General features: G+C 45.6%; 1 protein-coding gene and 1 pseudogene across 1 annotated transcript in view; both read right to left on the bottom strand.

Moving 5' to 3' along the window:
* The window catches only part of LOC144698055 (uncharacterized), a 176866-nt pseudogene that overhangs the window by 96830 nt on the left and 60439 nt on the right, over positions 1-19597 (bottom strand).
* Positions 14242-19597, bottom strand: part of LOC144698562 (uncharacterized) — a 1040782-nt gene continuing 1035426 nt past the window's right edge. The window contains exons 3-4 of the mRNA XM_078570494.1: positions 14618-14890; positions 14242-14536 (exon numbers count right to left, since the gene is read on the bottom strand). Of these exons, the coding sequence (XP_078426620.1) occupies positions 14242-14536; positions 14618-14890 (568 nt within the window). The remainder of the gene's footprint in view (positions 14537-14617; positions 14891-19597) is intronic.

The raw sequence follows: 19597 nt of genomic DNA, 5'->3' as shown, positions 1-19597 counted from the left end.
CATATATTGCCAATCTCCAGTTGCCTGTGGAGAAGATGATGTTTGACCTTCTTGAACTGCTGCAGTCCGTGTGGTGAAGGTGCTCCCACAATGCTGTAAGGTAAGGAGTTACAGGTTATTCACCCAGTGATGATGAAGGAACAGTGATATATAACAAACTATTGTATTTATATCGCACTTTCAAGGTGAGACAATATTCCAAGGCATTTCATAGAAATGTTGCAAAGCAAGGTTTGACACTGAGCCACATAAGGAGATATTAGGGCAGGTGACCAAAAGCTTGGTCAAATGGGTCGGTTTTAAGGAGCATCTTAAAAGGGAGAAAGAGAGGTGGAGAAGTTTAGGGAGGAAATTTCAGAGCTTGTGGCCAAGGCAAATGAAAGAACGGTCACCAATGGTGGAGTGATTAAAATCAGGAATTCTCAGGAAGCCGGAATTAGAGGAGCTGAGATATCTCTGAGGGTTGTGAGGCTGGATTACAGAGATAGGGAGGGTGAGACCCTGGAGGGAGTTGAAAATACGGATGAGAAATTTAAAATTTTGCTTCTTATCCTGGAGCCTTTGTAGGTCGGTGAGCACAGGGGTGATGGGTGAACAAGACTTGGTGCGAGTAAGCACACCGGCAGCAGAGTTTTGGATGACCTCAAGATTACAGGGAGGTTGAATGTGGGAGGCCGGCCGGGAGTGCGTTAGGAGAGTTAAGTCTAGAGGTAACAAAGGAATGGATGAGAGTTTCAGCAGCAGATGAGCTGAGACTGGGGTGGAGTCGGGCGATGTTACTGAGGTGGAAATAGGCGGTCATGGTGATGATGTGGATATGTGGTTGGAAGCTCATCTTGGGGTGAAATATTTCACCATGGTTGTGAACAGTCTGGTTCAGCCTCAGACAGTTGTCAGGAGAGGGATGGAGTCGGTGGATAGGGAGTGGAGTTTGTAGCGGGGACTGAAGACAATGGCTTCAGTCTTCTCAATATTTAAATGGAGGAAAATTCTGTACATCCAGTACTGGATGTCAGACAAGCCAGGATGGTGTGTGACTTGGAGGGGAACTTGGAGATGATGGACTTCACATACACCTGTTACCCTGGTCCTTCTAGGTGGTGGAGGTTGAGGTTTGGAAAGTTTTGTCAAAGTTCTGGTTTAGTTGTAGATCTATAACAACCCTCTCCTCATCCCCTACCCCTCCAACTCCCCTTCTCTTTCTGCCTCTCCCTCTCCCCTTCTCTTTCTGCCACTCCCACTCCCCTTCTCTCTCTGCCTCTCCCACTCCCCTTCTCTCCCTACCTCTCCTTCCCTCTCTCTCTGCCTCTCCCACTCCCCTTCTCTCTCTGCCTCTCCCACTCCCCTTCTCTCTCTGCCTCTCCCACTCCCCTTCTCTTTCTGACTCTCCCACTCCCCTTCTCTCTCTGCCTCTCCCACTCCCCTTCTCTCCCTACCTCTCCTTCCCTTCTCTCTCTGCCTCTCCCACTCCCCTTCTCTCTCTGCCTCTCCCACTCCCCTTCTCTCTCTGCCTCTTCCAATCCCCTTCTCTCCCTGCCTCTCCCACTCCCCTTCTCTCTCTTTCTCTCTCTGTCACATGGAATTCTCCAGCCCAGCAGGTTGTGGATGCTCCATCATTGAATATATTTCAGGCTGAGATGGAGAAATTTTTGGTCTCTCAGGGAGTCGAGGGATATGGGGAGTGGGTGGGAAAGTGGAGTTGAAGCCCAAATTCAGCCACGATCACATTGAATGGTGCAGCAGGCTCGACGGGGTGTCAGGACTTCTCTTGATCACTACTTATGCTCCTAAAGAGACCAGAGTCTTGTGTAGGCCCAGACCCGGTGGCAGGTTCCTTCCCTGAAGGACATTAGTGAACCAGTTGGGTTTTTATGACAATCCAGCAGTTTTCATGGTCACTTTTTTCTCGTGCCGGCCCCACAAATTCCCAGATTCATTCAGCTCAATTTCACAACCTGCCTTTGTGTTTCTGTGGGTTCTCTCTCACTCCTTTTTTTCTGTTTTAAATCAATTTCACAGGGAATTAGAAGAGGAGCATTTGCAGTCAGGAAACTGAAACCAAACATCACATCAGGATCTGACGGAGTCGCCCTATTGAACATGGACGGACAAAGCACCGTTCACAGTGGGGAGACACCGTGGAAATGTGGGGATTGTGGAATGGGATTCAGATTCCCGTCTGAGCTGGAAACTCATCGGCGCAGTCACACTGGGGAGAGGCCGTTCACCTGCTCCCTATGTGGGAAGGGATTTACTCGATTATCCAACCTGCTGAGACACCAGTGATTTCACACTGGGGAGAAGCCGTTCGCCTGCCCCGATTGTGGGAGTGGATTTACGCGATCAGCAGGGCTGGTACAACACCAGCGAGTTCACACAGGGGAGAGACCGTTCACCTGTCCTGAGTGTGGGATGGGATTCATTCAATTATCACCTCTGCTGACACACCAGCGAGTTCACGCTGATGAGAGACCTTTTAAATGCCCAGACTGCGGGAAGTGCAAAAAGTTTCTGGGAACCTGATGTGCCATCAACGTGTTCACATTGACGAGAGACCATTCAGGTGCTCTCACTGTGGGACTGGGTTCAGGGAATCATCTCAACTCACTGTACACCAGCGAACTCACACTGGGGAGAGGCCGTTCACCTGCTCCAAGTGTGGGAAGGGATTCACTCGGTGATCCAGCCTGCTGAGGCACCAGCAAGTTCACAAGTAACTCAGAACATTGAGTGGATTTTCCTGTTAGTCACATCCAGGACTGAACCATGTACATTGGGGTCTGTTTCTGCTGATGTTAGTAAATTTCAGCCCAGTTATAGGTGTTAATATTAAAAAAAATATGACAAAGTCGAATAAATCAGCTTTGTATGAAATACAGTGAGTTGAATCTTTTTAGTGGCTCTAACACAAGTTAGTTCATGTTGAAGGACCCTCCCTCTCCCCTGCCTCCTCCGCCCTCACCTCCAACAACAAGTGTGAGGAGCCCATGGAGCTTCTTTGTCACTAAGATTGAGACAATCCGATCAGCTGCCTCTGCTGCTTCCCTCCCTCCCACTAGCCCACCGGGACAAACTGTCTCTAAAATTCGCCTTGTCTGAGCTCTGAACTCGCATCTTCCTCCAGTTTCTCTCTCATCTCCCCTCATGGCCTTTCTCAGTGCTCATCTTGTCCATGAGACCCACCTCCTGCCCCATCGATCCTATTCCCACTAAACTGCTGATCATCTAATTTCTCCATGTAGCTGATATTGTTAATGGTTCTCTCTCTCCTGGGACTGTCCCTCTCCACCTCTAAATCCACCCGTCATCACTCATTCTAAAAAAACACCCTGTGACCCCCCCACCGTCTTTGCAAACTTCTGTCCCAGCTCCAACCTCCCTTTCCTCTCTAAAGTCCTTGTACTTGGTGTCCCCCAAGGATCTATTTTTGGCCGCTCCCATTTCTCATCTCCATGCTGCCACTAGGTGACATCATCCAAAAGCACCGTGTTAGTTTTTACATGGACACTGACAACACCCAGCTCTACCTCACCACTATTCCTCCCCATTCCTCCACTGATGCTAAATTATCAAACTGCTTATCCCACATCCAGTACTGGATGAGCAGAAATTTCCTCCAATCAAAAATTGGGAAGACCAAAGCCATTGCCGTCAGTCACCACTACAAATTCCGTTCCCTAACTACCGAGTCCATCCCTCTCCCTGGGAACTGTCTGAGACTGAACCACACTGTTCACAATCTTGATGTCATATTTGACTCCAAGATGAGTTTCTGACCACATATCTACACCATCACTAACACCAGATATTTCAATCTCCATAACGTCGCATGACTCCACCTAACCCCAGCTCATCTGCTGCTCAAACCCTCATCCATGTCCGTGTTACCTTTAGACTTGATGATTCCAATACATTCCTGGCCGGGCTCTCACATTCACCCCACCCCCACACGGAATCATGAGATCATCCAAAACTCTGTGCCTGTGTGTTCTCACCTCAAATCCCGTTCACCCATCACCCCTGTACTCATTGACACACATTGGCTCCTGGTCAAGCAATGTCTCCATTTTAAAATTGCATACTTGTTTCAAATCCCTCCATGGCCTCATCCCTCTCTAATCTCCAGTCCTACAACCCTCCTAGATTTCAGCACTCATCCTCCTGGCCTCTTTGACATCCCTGATTTTAATTACTCCACCACTGATGGCCGTGCCTAGGTGTGAAGCTTTGAAATTCTCTCCCTCAACTTCTCCACCCCTCCACCTCTCTCTCCTGATTAAAGATGTTGGTTAAAATTTACCTCTTCAATCACGGCTTTGTCCATTGACCCTAATATCTCCCTATGTGACTTGTCAGTTTTTTCTTTATGAAACTCCTCCGAAGCACCTTGGGATGTTTTATATAAGTTGTTTTTGTTTCATGACAGCCAGTTTGTGCACAGTAAGATTCCACAAACAGCAATCAGACTAACTGATTAATCCAGTTTTTTTTTGGTGCTGTTAGTTAAAGCACAAATGTTGGTCCCACTGCACCAGGAGATCTCCCCTGTGGACAGGATGTGGAGTTGTTGAGCTCTCCTGAGCTGAGAGTGGAGCTGATTGAGCTGTCGGGCCTGCAGTGTGCCTTGAAGAACCGCTGTCTGGGATCTTTCCTCTTAATTCACTGGCTCCCAGCTGAAGTTGTTTCTGCAGTTAAATAGTTAACTTTGAATATCAATCCCAACTTAATCTTCGGAGCAAAATCAGCAACTTTAAATCAGCTGTAAAAAAGAAAGAAAATTCATGCTAATGCATTTGGGGAGGGCAAACAAAGCTGGAGAATATACAATAAACAGGAGAATATTGGGAGGGGTAGAAAAAGTGAGAGACCTCGGAGTCCATGTCCACAGGTCCCTGAAGGTGGCAGGACAGGAGGATCAGGTGGTAAAGAAAGCATATATTTATCAGAACTCACCATACACCAGCACATTCACACTGGGGGGAGGCCATTCAGCTGCTCCGAGTGTGGGAAAAGATTCACCCATTCAAACAACCTTGTGAGACACCAGCAGGTTCACACTGGAGAGAAGTTGTTCAGCTGCTCCGAGTGTGGGAAGAGATTTACTCAGTCATCCCACCTACAGACACATCAACAAATTCACACTGATGAAAGACCTCTTAAATGCCCAGACTTTGGGAAGTGCTTTAAAATTCCAGTGAACTGATGTCCCATCAACGTGTTCACACTGACGAGAGACCGTTCAGGTGCTCTCACCGTGGGACTGGGTTCAGGTGGTCATCTCAACTCACTGTACACCAGCGAATTCACACTGGAGAGAGGCCGTTCAGCTGCTCCGTGTGGGAAGGGATTCACTCAGTCACTAACCTGCTGAGACACCAGCGAGTTCACAATTAACAAGTGATTGGATTTTGCTGTCAATCTCATCCAGGTCTGAACCATGTTCATTGGGGTCTGTTTCTGCTGATGTTAATAAACTCCAGCCCAGTTATAGGGTTTATATTCTGGATAACAATCAGATTTGTGTTAAACACATGGTGTATTGAGTCTTTTTTAATATTGCTGACACAAAATAGTTCCTTTTGAACATAGGAACATGTCTCAAGACATTGGGACAGCAATGAACAAACTCAGGGGAATATTGGATACTGAGTCAAACAACATTATATTCTTTCCCTATGTGACCTGTCTCAGAATTCTCTCATCAAACAGACCATCAACATGAGAGGAATTGACATTTTAAGTCATTCCAAGAGGAAATTAGAGGCTGTAATTATCCAGGATGTTGTTCTGAAATTTACACTACCTCCCACTGTCACCAAAGCTGGCAATAGACAGCTCATTGTTCTAATTGTGTTGTAGCCTCTGTCCCAGATGTTGTTCAATATAGATTTAATGTTCAAAGAAAGGGCTGAGATTGGATGGTCAAAACCGCTCACAGGCTATGGAGGATGATGTTGACTTGAATGTGCCAAAAACAGTGTTCTTCATAGGCACCAATACTTTATCCCCAGTATTAGTCACTTTGGTCGGTGTTGTCCACCTGATAGGACAGGATGTGTCCTCATGTATCTGTTTGTATGAGTGCGGGTGTGTCCCTGAGTGTGGAAGTGTGTGTAAATGTGTGTGGGTGTGGAGAGGATGTCCGAGTGTGTGTGAGACAGACAGAGAATGTATGTGTGGGTCTCTGTGTGTGGTTGTCTGTGCTGCTTCTCATTAGCTATAACACAAACCTTCTTCTCTAAGCAGAATCCCATCCAGTGATGTGAATGGTACGATTCGGAGATCCTTCATCCAGGGTGAAACCACAGGCTGACTGTTTGCTGTGTAAAACCTAACACCTATACAACCAGGCCCCACTTCTCCTGGAGCAACATTAAGTGTCTGCTGCTTTCCAGATCCATTCCTTTCTCTTAACTATTATCCTCAGATAGTTCACAAATTCCTTGTGTACAACATCCTCCAACACGCCTATGGTTTCCACTTTAAATATTTCCATCGGTCTTTTTCATAGACAGCAGTGGGATTGCTGCGATCACAGGAATCAGTTCTGAAATACTGTCCCTCTGATCTTCAGGCTTCCTGGAGTAATAAACTGATCCAGATCTTCCCACCAAACACAAATCCATATCCCCATCTGAGTTCCAGATTTTAATGTGATGTTAAACCTGAGTCAGCACACCTGCTCCACATGTACTACATGTACCACACGTCTTTGAGATCAGATGTTCCTTTGTAATCTGGGTTGTTCTGAATGATGACAATATGAACCTTCTTCCTAACCTGTCCTAAACCTTGAAAGGGGGGAATGCGTCATTAACACACACATGCTTCAAGCTAATAATTCTGCTTAGTCTGACTGACATGATTAATTTACAGAAGGATTAGGGTAGTGTCGAATGGACAGATGTCTAACGGAGACATAAGGGGACTTCTTGCTAATGTCGGGATTACAAGGTTAGACATTATTTTTACATTGATCTTTTTAAAGAATTTGCTGATTTTTGATGGAAAGGGAGACAGTGAGAAGGAGCTAGAAAGTCGAGGAGGTCAGAGGAAGTGCACTTGTGGTGTGGGGTGGGAGGGGAATAACAGAGGAACCAGGTATGGGTGCAGACCATTTCTACATAGGCATGAACGTACAGGATCGAAATTATGAACAAGGGCACACGGTTCATTCTGTAATCATGATCAATGCTGTAATGTCTACAAAATACTCCAAACGTACGGGAGAAACTTGTATCGATGAGATGTCTTTGGGGCTCTCCTGTATCCCCATATTTGTCGTTAATGTTGCTTTTCCATCACACAGCTGACTCATGTCGAGTGTTTTAGATTCTCCACAACACCCTTCTGTCGGTTCATTCACTGAAACCACGGACTCTCCTTGTTGTAACGGTGACATTCCCAGTTTGTCCAGTTATTTCTTGAAGTCAGTCAGCCCTTGAATAGTTTGTACATTGTTTCATCATGTCCCACCCAGCTGGCCACCAGTGCAGAGGCATTGGAGGAGGACGGTTTGGTCCACGTTGTTAGAGGCTGCGGACAGGCCGAGAAGGACAATGAGGGAGTTTTCCTTTGTCACATTCACATCGGGTGTCATTGGTGACTTTGGGAAGAGCTGTTTCGATACCGTGACAGGGACAGAGATCTTATTGGAGGGATTTAAACATGGAGTTCTGGGAAATGTGAGCATGGGTTTGGGAGGTGATCAGGACTTTGGAGAGCGAAAGGAGGTGGGAGCTGGAGCGGGGGTTTAATAGGATAGTGGGGTCAAGTGTTGGTTTTATTGAGGACAGGTGATGATGGCAGATTTGAAGGAGAGATGGGCAGTACCAGGAGAGAGAGAACCGTTATCAGTGAACATGGGGAAATTGGGTGATCAGCAGTTTAGCGGGAATAGGGTCGATGGAGCAGGAGGTGGGTCTCATGGACAAAGTGAGCTCTGAGAGGGCAGGAAGGGGAGATGGGAGAGAAACTGGAGAAAGATGTGGGTTCAGAGCTCTGACATGGGGGGTCTTTAGAGAAAGTTTGTCCCGATGGGCTAGTGGAAGGGAAGAAAGCAGCAGAGGCAGCTGATCGGATTGTCTCAATCTTAGTGACAAAGAAACTCCATGAGCTCCTCACACTTGTTGCTGGAGGTGAGGATGGAGGAGACAGGGGAGAAGGAGAGCCCTTCGAAAGGAACTAATGTCTTAGGGATAGTAAAAAGATTCAACATCATCTATTTAATTGAAAGCCTAATGATTTTATTTTTATCCAGAACATTAACACCTATAATTGGGCTGGAGTTTACTAACATCAGCAGAAACAGACCCCAGTGAAACATGGTTCAGTTGCAAAACTCAATCACTGTAGTTACTCGTGAACCTGCTGGTGTCTCAGCAGGTTGGATGACTGAGTGAATCCTTTCCCACACTCAAAGCAGGTGAACGGTCGCTCCCCAGTGTGAACTCGCTGGTGTTTCAGGAGGTTGGATGAATGAGTAAATCCCTTCCCACACACAGAGCAGGTGAAAGGCCTCTCTCCAGTATGAACTCACTGGTGTGAAATAAGATTAGCTGATCGCCTGAACCCAGTGCCACAGTGAGAGCACCTGAACGGTCTCTCGTCAGTGTGAACACGTTGATGGGACACCAGGTCCCCGGAACTTTTATAGCACTTCCCGCAGTCTGGACATTGAAAAGGTCTCTCCCCACTGTGCACTCGCTGGTGCGTCAACAGATGGGATGAATCAGTGAATCCTTTCCCACATTCTGAATGACTGAGTGAATCCCTTCCCACACTTGGAACAGATAAATGGCTTCTCCCCAGTATGAATTCGTTGGTGCACAGTCAGATGAGATGATCGCCTGAACCCTGCCCCACAGCAAGAGCAGCTGAACAGTCTCTCATCAGTGTGAACACATTGATGGGACATCAGTTCCCAGGAGCTTTTGAAGTACTTCCCGCAGTCTGGGCATTTAAAAGGTCTCTCGTCAGTGTGAACTCGCTGGTGTTTCAGTAGGTAGGATGAACGAGTGAATCCCTTCCCACACTCGGAGCAGATGAACGGTCTCTCTGCTGTTTGACTGCACCGATGTCTTTCCATTCAATTGAATCCCTTCCCCCAGTCCCCACACTTCCACGGTTTCTCCCTGTTGGGACTGCATTTATGTCCTGCCAGATTAGATGATTGGCTGAAGCCTCGTCCACACACACAACACGTGTACAGTTTCTCCCCACTGTGAACGGTGCTTTTTCCTTCCATGTTCAAAATCCGATGATATACAGGCTACGATAAACTGTGCAACTCCACCAGATCCTGATGTGATGTTTGGTTTCAGTTTCCTGACTGCAAATCCTCTCCTTCTAATACCCTGTGGAATTGATTTAAAACGGAAAAAGGGAGTGAGGGAGAACCCACAAAAACACAAAGGCAGGTTGTGAAACTGAGCTGAATGAATCTGGGAATTTGTGGGGCCGGCACGAGGAAAAAGTGATCACGAAAGATGCTGGATTGTCACAAAAACTCAACTGGTTCACTAAGGTCCACCAGAGAAAGGACCTTCTACACAGTCTGTGCCCATAAATTTCAAAACTGTGCCTGAACACTAAGTCTAGGTCATAGGAGCAGGAGTCCTAACACTGACTCCTGGGGAAATCCACTTTCAACCTTCCTCCATTCTGAAAAATCATTACTCTCTGTTTCCTGTCTACCAGTTAATTTTGTACCCATGTTGCTGCTGCCCATTTTGTTCTGTGAGCTATAACTTTGCTCACAAGTCTGTTATGTGGCATTTTACCTAATGCCATTTGGAAGACCATGTACACCACATTAACAGCATTACCCTCATCAACCACACTGTTAACTCTTGAAAAACCTTAAGCAAGTTAGTTTAACATGATTTTCCATTAATAAACGTGTGCTGGCTTTCCTGAATTAGCCCACATATTCTTAAGTGACTATTAATTTTGTCCAGAAGTATCACTCCCAAGGCTAAACTGACTGGTCTGGTAGTTGCTGGGCTGATCATTACACCCTTTTTGAACAAAGGCGTATGATTTGCAATTCTCCTGTCCTGGGTCTGAAGAAGGTTGGAATAATATGGTCAGCGCCTCCACAATTTCCACCCTGAATTCCCTCAGTATCCTTGGATACATCTCATCCAATCCTGGTGTCTTGTCAACTTTATCAGCCTATATAATACCTTCTCGTTATCAATATTAAACACCATAAGTGTTTGAACTACCTCCTCTTTAACCATGACCTATGTAGCATCATCTTCTTTGGTAAAGACAGATGCCAAATATTCATTTATACCTCATCCATGCCCCCTGTGCCAATGGGTAAATCACCTTTTTTTTAAATCCCTAACCAGCCCCTGTCTCCTTTTACCGCCCTGTTACTAGGTATCAGCCAGAGAAAGCGTTTTGATTTCCTTCCATGTTAGCTGCCAGTCTCTTCTCATACTCTCTCTTTGCTTCTCTTACTTTCTTTTTCCAATTTCTCTCTGAATATTCTTTCTTTATCCTGTCTCTCGGTTGTATTAGTCACCTGATATCTCTGTTAGCAGATTTATTCATCTTCATCTTAATCTCTTCTCTTATTTAGTGAGTTGTGGATATGTTAGCCACACCTTCCTCATTTGTAAGAATATGTCATTACTATGACTGATCTATTTCCTCTTTAAGGCAGCCCATTCCTCAATTACAGTTTCTCCTGCCAACCTTTGATTCCACTTTACTGGGTCAGATCCATTCTCACCCTATTGAAGTTGGCTTTCCCCAGTTAATTATTCTTTCTCCTACAAGTAACCTTTGCCCACAGACAGACAGGCCAACTGTTTACCTTCCAGGTTTAAAGGCCGATGATATTCAGGTCCTCACGAATCGAGTGACTCTGCCAGATCTGAATTGATGTTTGATTTGAGTTTCCCATCTGTCAACCCTCCACTTCTAAGATCCAGTATCAGAAATTTACAAAAACACTAACCGTCAGTCCAAGATAGAAATTGAGAAGAGACAAACATTTCTCTTGGTTTGAGTTTGCTGTGTATAAACCCTCCCCTTCTAACCCCCTGTAAAAGGAGTTTCCAAAATCCATCCCTGTCAGTCCAGGATAGAAATGCACAATATTCTCTCCTCCTGCTACCTGGACCAGGATGGCCGCGCATGCGCCCTGCTGCACATTGCCCCAGTGAACATGGCGGTTGTTAACTCGGGCCTGTCTCCGAGAGGAGACGCGGGTCAGAGTTGTCTCCTCCCCATTCGGTGTAACCGCAGGACCGGTAGCTTCTTATTCAAGATTTCAGACCTTCAAAGGGTCTTCATGAAGCCTCCCCGCCCACTCCGCCGCCTCCATCCCTCCCCACTCACCGGCTCCTTTTACTCGCCTGTGTTCACCATTTCTCAGCGCCTTCCACCAGCTCCAGGTACAGATGGTACTGCGCATGCTCCAGTCAGAGATCACAATGCGCATGTACCAGTCACTGCCAGCTACTGCGCCTGCGCGAGGACTGCCGGTCGTGAGGATAGAGCACATTCTGACCCCCACTGAATCCTGGGTACACGTACCGCCATTGAAAGGTTTTTTCTGATAAGATAATCATGTTTTATGATCTGATGATGATTGGCGCCATAGGGCCAATATATAACATTATTAATATTGATATGGCAACCATAGTGCACGGCCCCTCCACCATAGTTCTGTCCTGGGTGTAATTAACAACAGAACAAACCCTGACAGTTAGATCTAAACTCACCGGAGTCTCAGCAGCGACGCAGACAAATGATTTCTCTTCCATACTCTGACTACTGAAACTCTGTCTTGTCAGTTGGAATGTAGCAATTGTGGATCCAATCCTTTGACCTTCTAAAACTGGAGTGTTAGCAGGTGGGCAGTGAGCAAAGGGTTGCATACAAGAAGTATCTGAATGGTCTCCCATAGGTATGACTGTGCTGCTGTGTCAGAAAATGGAATAACGAGGTGAATCCATTTCCACATTCAGCTGGTGCGATTTCATGGTGTGATTTTGCAACATGAGTTTCAGCTCACACTGGGATCTCAAACCCTTCTAAGAATGTGATCTACATTGGCAACCACAGTTAGAGAAAGGTGGTGCTGTAAATCTGAAATAAAAAAACAAAATATTGGAATTTTCAGCAGATCTGGCAGTGTCTGTGGAGAGTGAAAGATGTATTTAAATTTCAGGGCTGTGACTTTCCATCAAAACTGCACTGCATCAGTGAGCAGACTTGAAAACTTAACTCTATTTCTCAATTCACAGATTCTCCTGGATGTGCTGAGTATTTCCATGATTTTCTGCTTTTATCTCTGATTGAAGAAGTTGCATATGAATTGTGCATTAGATTTATTGATGACTAATGTATATTTATTCTCAACCATCTACAAGTGGAAAACTCTTCCATTTGTCTACCCTGTCAACCCCTTTCATTATCTTAAAGGCCTTAGTCAAGTCATCCCTCACTTTCTTTTCCAGAGAAAAACTTTTCAATCTGTTAAATCTTTGTGAATTTGACATATTTTCCAATTCTGGCATCATTCCAGTAAATCTTTTTTGCACCATCCCCAGTGATTCACTCCTTCCTATAATATGGAGACAGAGCTAATCTGAGCATCAAAGTCACATTGTCCCAAATTCCTGTATGTTGTAAGGATCATTATGGCAGTGGGAGAGGGGACTGTGGTTTCAAGCTGTTATTCACCATCCCCTGTTTCAGCCATTCTCCCATTAGCATAAAATAAGATTAGATGAAATGAGCAGATCTAATGAGCTGGTCTGTGACATTATGAATCAATTACAAAGTTGTCTCTCAGCCTTACAGTGAAGCGGAGGGTATTTTTCATTCTAAATTTGCTAATTATACCATTAAGAATACCTGTCAGAATGACTAGATTCCATCATGGGGTCAGTGTAAAGCTCATTTAACATGATTACCAAGCAGTGAAGAGGTGAATTTGTAATTCACATGCACCTTGTTTGTGCATTTCCCAGATTAATAGTTGCACTGAGTCTGTTGTTCTCCATCTTGATATGTTCAAGATGGAAATCCATAAATATTTGGGCACTAAGAGATATGGTGATAGGATGGGAAAGTGGAGTTGAGCTGGAAGAACATTTAATGGTGGAGCAGGCTCAAGGGGCCTTTTAGTCCAACCCTGCTCCTATTTGTGTTCTTATGAAAATCACTGTGAATCATTTCCATTCAAGCACAGCAGATGCAGCAGCACCCGTCCACCTCCTCCCTTCCCTCATTCCAGGGCCCAAAACACTTTCCAAGGGGCACAGTGATTTACTTGTACTTCTTGCTATTCAGTATTGTCTATTCACTGACCACAGTGCAGTTTTCTCTACATTGAGGAGATTAAATCCCAATTGGGTAACTGCTTTGTGGAACATCACCTTTCAGTCTCCAAGTGTGACCCTGAGGTTCTGGTCATTTACCAGTTTATTCTCCACCCACTCCCACTCTGACCTCGGCCTCCTGCACTGTTCCAATGAAGCTCAATGGAAGCTCGAGGAACAGCAGCCCATCTTTCATTGGACACTTTACATCCTTCTGAACTCAACATTCATTTTGACAATTTCAGATCATAACCACTGCTCCCATTTTTTCTGACAGTAGGTGCTGCTAATTGTTCTTCTTTTACCATTTATCCCTCCTCTGGGCCTGTGTTGTTTCTCCACTTGTCCCATTAGTTTATTTCCTTGTCTCATTATAACCCAATGCTGCCTTGCACGATCATCCCCTTTGTCATTTAATCATGAGTTCAGGCTCGGACAAGGGGGATCTTTAGAGACAGTTTGTCCCGGTGGGCTAGTGGAAGGGAGGGAAGCAGCAGAGGCAGCTGATCAGATTGTCTCAATCTTAGTGACAAAGAAGCTCCATGAGCTCCTCACACTTGTTGCTGGAGGTGAGGATGGAGGAGACAGGTGAGAGGTAGAGCCCTTAAAAAGGAGTAACTTGTGCTAGAAATATCAAAACGACTCAACTGTTCATCGCAAAGCTGATTTATTCCAATTTTATACAGAATCTATAACTGGGCTGGAGTTTATTATCATCAAAAAGGAACTAACGTGTTAAAAATAGTAAAAAGGATCAACGCATTGTGTTTAACACAATGCTGATTATTTGACTTTTATCTAAGTGGGCTGGAGTTTATTAGTGTCTACAGAAACACACTACAATGAACATACTTCAGTCCTGAATGTTATTAAGAGCAAAATCCCATCACAACAGTTACTTGTGAACTTGCTGGTGTCTTAGCCAGTCGGATGACTGACTGAATCCCTTCCCACATTCGGAGCAGGTAAATGGCCTCTCTCCAGTGTGAACTCTCTGGTGCAGCAGCAGGTTGGATGACTGACTGAATCCCTTCCCACATTCGGAGCAGGTAAATGGCCACTCTCCAGTGTGAACGCTCTGGTGTCTTAGCCAGTCAGATGACTGACTGAATCCCTTCCCACATTCGGAGCAGGTAAATGGCCTCTCTCCAGTGTGAACTCTCTGGTGCAGCAGCAGGTTGGATGACTGACTGAATCCCTTCCCACATTCGGAGCAGGTAAATGGCCACTCTCCAGTGTGAACGCCCTGGTGTCTTAGCCAGTCAGATGACTGACTGAATCCCTTCCCACATTCGGAGCAGGTAAATGGCCTCTCTCCAGTGTGAACTCTCTGGTGCAGCAGCAGGTTGGATGACTGACTGAATCCCTTCCCACATTCGGAGCAGGTAAATGGCCATTCTCCAGTGTGAACGCTCTGGTGTCTTAGCAAGTCAGATGACTGACTGAATCCCTTCCCACATTCGGAGCAGGTAAATGGCCTCTCTCCAGTGTGAACTCTCTGGTGCAGCAGCAGGTTGGATGACTGAATGAATCCCTTCCCACACCTGGAACAGGTGAACGGTCTCTCTCCAGTGTGGACTCGCTGGTGTGCGATGGGATGAGTTGATTGCCTGAACCCAGTCCCACAGTGAGAGCACCTGAACGGTCTCTCATCAGTGTGAACACGTTGATGGGACTTTAGTTCCACAGAACTTTTGAAGCACGTCTCACACTGTGGGCATCTGAAAGGTCTTTCATCTGTGTTAACTCGCTGGTGTCCCATGAGGTTGGCTAATTGAGTGAATCCCTTCCCACGCTCAGAGCAAGTGAATGGTCTCTCCCCAGTGTGAGTGCACCAGTGAGATCCCAGTTCCAAGGGGATTTGAATTTCTTCCCACAGTCCCCACATTTCCACGGTTTCTCTCCATTGTGACTGCATTTATGCTCCGTCAGGTCAGATGATCGGCTGAAGCCTCGTCCACACACAGAACACGTGTACGGTTTCTCCCCACTGTGAACGGTGCTTTTTCCTTCCATGTTCAAAATCTGAAGATACTCAGTTTAAGATAAATTAGGCGACTCCATCAGATCCTGATGTGATGTTTGGTTTCAGTTTCCCAACTGCAAATCCTCCCCTTCTAATACCCTGTGGAATTGATTTAAAACAGAAAAAGGGAGTGAGAGAGAACCCACAAAAACACAAAGGCAGGTTGTGAAACTGAGCTGAATGAATCTGGGAATTTGTGGGGCCGGCAATAGGAAAAAGTGACCATGAAAATTGCTGGATTGTCATAAAAACCCAACTGGTTCACTAATATCCATCAGGGGAGGGAACCTGCCACCCGATCTGGGCCTACACAAGACTCTGGCCTCTATGAGAATATACGAAATAGGAACAAGAGAAGTCCTAACACCCCGTCGAGCCTGCTCCACCATCCAATACGATCGTGGCTGATCTTGGGCTTCAATTCCACTTTCCCGCCCACTCCCCATATCCCTCGACTCCCTGAGAGACCAAAAATCTGTCCATCTCAGCCGGAAATATATTCAATGATGGAGCATCCACAACTCACTGGGCTGGAGAATTCAACGTGACAGAGAGAGAAAGGGAGAGAGGAGTGGGAGAGACAGATAGAGAAGGTTACTAAACAAAGCACAAGGTGTCAATAAACAGAATTCAAGTGCATGGGATTGTGGTAATATCCTGTTATAGATTGAGAATTGGTGAAAAGACAGAAAACAGAGAGTCGGAATAAATGTCTCATTCTCAGGATGACAGGCAGTTACTTGTGGGATACTGCAAGGATCAGTGCTCGGCCCACAGCCATTCACAAACTATACAAATGATTTGAAGGCACTCATTTAAGCAGCACCTAAATTTTCACATTCTCATCCTTGTTTTCCTCCATGGTTGTGATCATTCATGTCTCTGTAACCTCCTCCTGCCTCACAATCCTCCCGAGATATCTGCTCTTCTTGAATTCGAGAATAACTGATTTTAATAATTCCATCACTGGTTGCCATTCTGTCAGTTTCCAAGACTCTAGAATTCCCTCCCTCAACCTCTCCGCCTCTGTACCTCATTTGCATCCTTTAAGATATTCCTTCAGACCGACCTCTTTGACCAAATTATTGGCCACCTGCCCGAGTATCTCCTTGGTTTCTAACATTTCTGTGAAATGTCTTGGTAAACTATATAACAATAAATGTGCGATATAAACACAAATTGATGTTGTTGATTTGGAGATATATCAATGTCCCTTCCTCATCGCTGGGTGAATAACCTGTAGCTCCTTACCTAACAGCATTGTGAGAGCACCTTCACCACACGGACTTAATTAGTAATGGGTTGAAAGGTTATGGGGAGAGGGAGGGAAATTGGAGCTGAGGCCAAAATGAGATCAGCCATGATCCTATTGAATGGCGGGGCAAGCTCGAGGGGCTGAATTGCCCACTCCTGCTCCTAGTTCTTATGTTCAAGGATCTATGGACATGCACACCAAGGGTCTGTACTTCCTCGGGTCCTACCATTCATCATGTACTCCCTTGCCTAGTCAGTCCTCCCAAAGTGCATCACCTCACACTTTTTGGGATTAAATTCCATTTTCCACTGTTCTGCCCATCTGACCGGCCCATCTATATTGTCCTGTTGTCTAAGGGTTTCCTCCTCGCTATTTACCACACTAGTGATTTTTTTGTGTTACCTGTGAACTTACTGATCATACCTCCTACATTCATGTCTACATCATCAATGTCCACTAAAAACAACAAGGGACCCAGCACCTAACCCTGCAGTACGCCACTGGACACAGGCTTCCAGTCACAAAAACAACCTTTGACCATCACCCTCTGCCTCCTGACACTGAGCTAATTCTGGATCCAATTTGCCAAATTGCCCTGGATCACATGGGCTCTTACCTTCTGGACTTGTCTCCCATGCCAGACCTTGTCAAAAGCCTTAGAGAATTCCATGTGGACTACATCAATTGAACTACCCTCATCTACACACCTCATCACCTCGAAAAATTCAATCAAATTTGTTAGACATGATCTCTCACTGACAAAGCCATGCTGACTATCCTTGATTAATTCTTGCCTCTCCACGTGGGGATTAATTCTGTCCCTCAGAATGTTTCCAAAAGTTTCCCTACCACTGATGTTGGACTCACTGGCCTATTAGCTCCCTGGTTTATTCCTACCATTCTTCTTTAATGGTACCACATTAGCTGTGCTCCAGTCCTCTGGCACCCCTCCTGTGGCCAGAGAGGATTTGAAAATTAATGCCAGGAACCCTGCAATCTCCTCCCTTGCCTCCCACAACACCTGGGATACATCTCATCTGGGCCTGGGGATTAATTCACTTTTAAGGCCCAATAAAACCGCTAATACCTCCTCCCTCTCAATACTCATTTGTTCAAGTGTATCACAGTCCCCCTCCCTGATTTCTATACCTACATCGTCCTTCTGTATAGTTAATACAGATGCAAAGTACTCATTTAAAACCTCACCTACATCTTCCAGCTCCTCACACAGATTGCCATTTTGGTCCCTGATGGGCCCTAATCTTTCCCTGGTTATCCTCTTGCCCTGAATATACTTATAAAATGTCTTTGGATTTTAACTTATTTCACCCAGCTGTGTTTTTCATGCCCCCTCCTCCCCTTCGTAATTTCTTTTTTTAAGTAACCCCCTGAACTTTCTCTACCCCTCAAGGGCTCCTGCTGTTTTGAGCCCTCGGTATGTACCATAAGCTTCCCTTGCCCCCCACCCACCCCCCCGACCCCTTATCTAATCCTGTCAATTCCTCAACATTCCGGTTTCTCTGGACCTGTTGGACCTTTGTGGGAAAACGTTGGCCCTGCACTCTCACTATTTCCTTTTTGAATGATTCTCACTGCTCTGATGTTGATTTTCCTACAAGTAGCTGCTCCCAGTCCACTTTGGCCAGGTCCTGTCTTATCATATTGAAATTGGCCTTCCCCCAATTCAAAACCCTTAGTTTCGATCCATCTTCGTCCTTATCCATAACTACTTAAACCTTACTGAGTTATGGTCATTATCACTGAACTGCTCCCCACTGACACTTCTACAACTTGCCCAGCTTTGTTCTCTAAAAAGGTCCAGCACCTCTCTTGTAGGACTTTCTATGTGCTGGCTTCAAAATCTCTCCTGGATACATTTGAAGAATTCAGCCCCCTCAATGTCTTTCATACTTTGTCTATCCCAGTTAATATTGGGGAAGTTGAAATCCCCGACTATTATTACCCTATTATTTTAACACTTCTGAGATTTGCCTACGTATCTGCCCTTCTATCTCTCCCTGACTGTTTGGGCGTCTAGTATGCTCCCAACAATGTGATTGTGCCCTTTTTGTTTTTAAGTTCTACCTATACAGCCTGATTTAAGGAACCTTCTAAGATACCATCCCTCCTTACTGCAGTAATTGACTCCTTGATCAATATTGTGACACCACCATCTCTTTTACAACCTCTGTCCCCTTCCTGTCTCACCTGAAGATTCTATACCACGGAATATTGAGCTGCCAGTCCTGCCCCTCCCTCAGCCATGTCGCCGTGATAGCAATGATATCATATCCCCATGTGTTAATCAGCATCTGCAACTCATCTGCCTTACTTACAACACTCCTCACATTAAAATAAATGTCATCCAGCCTTGCCATGTTGCCTTGTGCCTTAACTTGACTATGTACACTCTGCCTTCCAGACTGACTTGTTTTTTCTTATATACTTGTATGTACATCACCCCCTACTATACCTCCACTGAGTATCCCACCTCCATGCCAAATTAGTTTAAGAGCCCACCGACAGCACTAGCAAATCTCCCCGCAAGGTTCCCCACACCTTTTAAAGGACTTCTCACACTTAAATTAAAAGGTCTCTTGTCAGTGTGAATGTGCTGGTGGCCCAGCAGGTGGGGTGATGTCTTGAACCTTTACCACACTGTGAACAACTGAACAGCCTCTCGCCAGTGTGAATTCAATGTGTTTCAGCAGGTCAGTCCAAAGAGACAAATATTTCTCTGGGTTGGAGTTTGCTGTGTGTAAATCCTCCCCTTCTAACCCCCTGTAAAAGGAGTTTCCAAACACTCGGTATAAACTGGGCTCCGGGAGTTTGTAATCCGGGTTTGGAGTCCTACACCGGGTGTTAGTGAATCCTCCCAGTCCACCCTCCGGCTCCATTCCTCTCCTGCACTCGGCCCTTTCTCACCCGCTGGACTTGAAATTCCACCGCAACAAAAACAAAAATACCTGG

Source organism: Cetorhinus maximus, chromosome 23 (genome assembly GCF_964194155.1).
Source record: "Cetorhinus maximus chromosome 23, sCetMax3.hap1.1, whole genome shotgun sequence".
In the NCBI taxonomy this organism is placed as follows: Eukaryota; Metazoa; Chordata; class Chondrichthyes; order Lamniformes; family Cetorhinidae; genus Cetorhinus; species Cetorhinus maximus.
The sequence above is the reverse complement of the archived record's forward strand: the minus strand, read 5'-3'. Positions and strand labels throughout refer to the sequence as shown.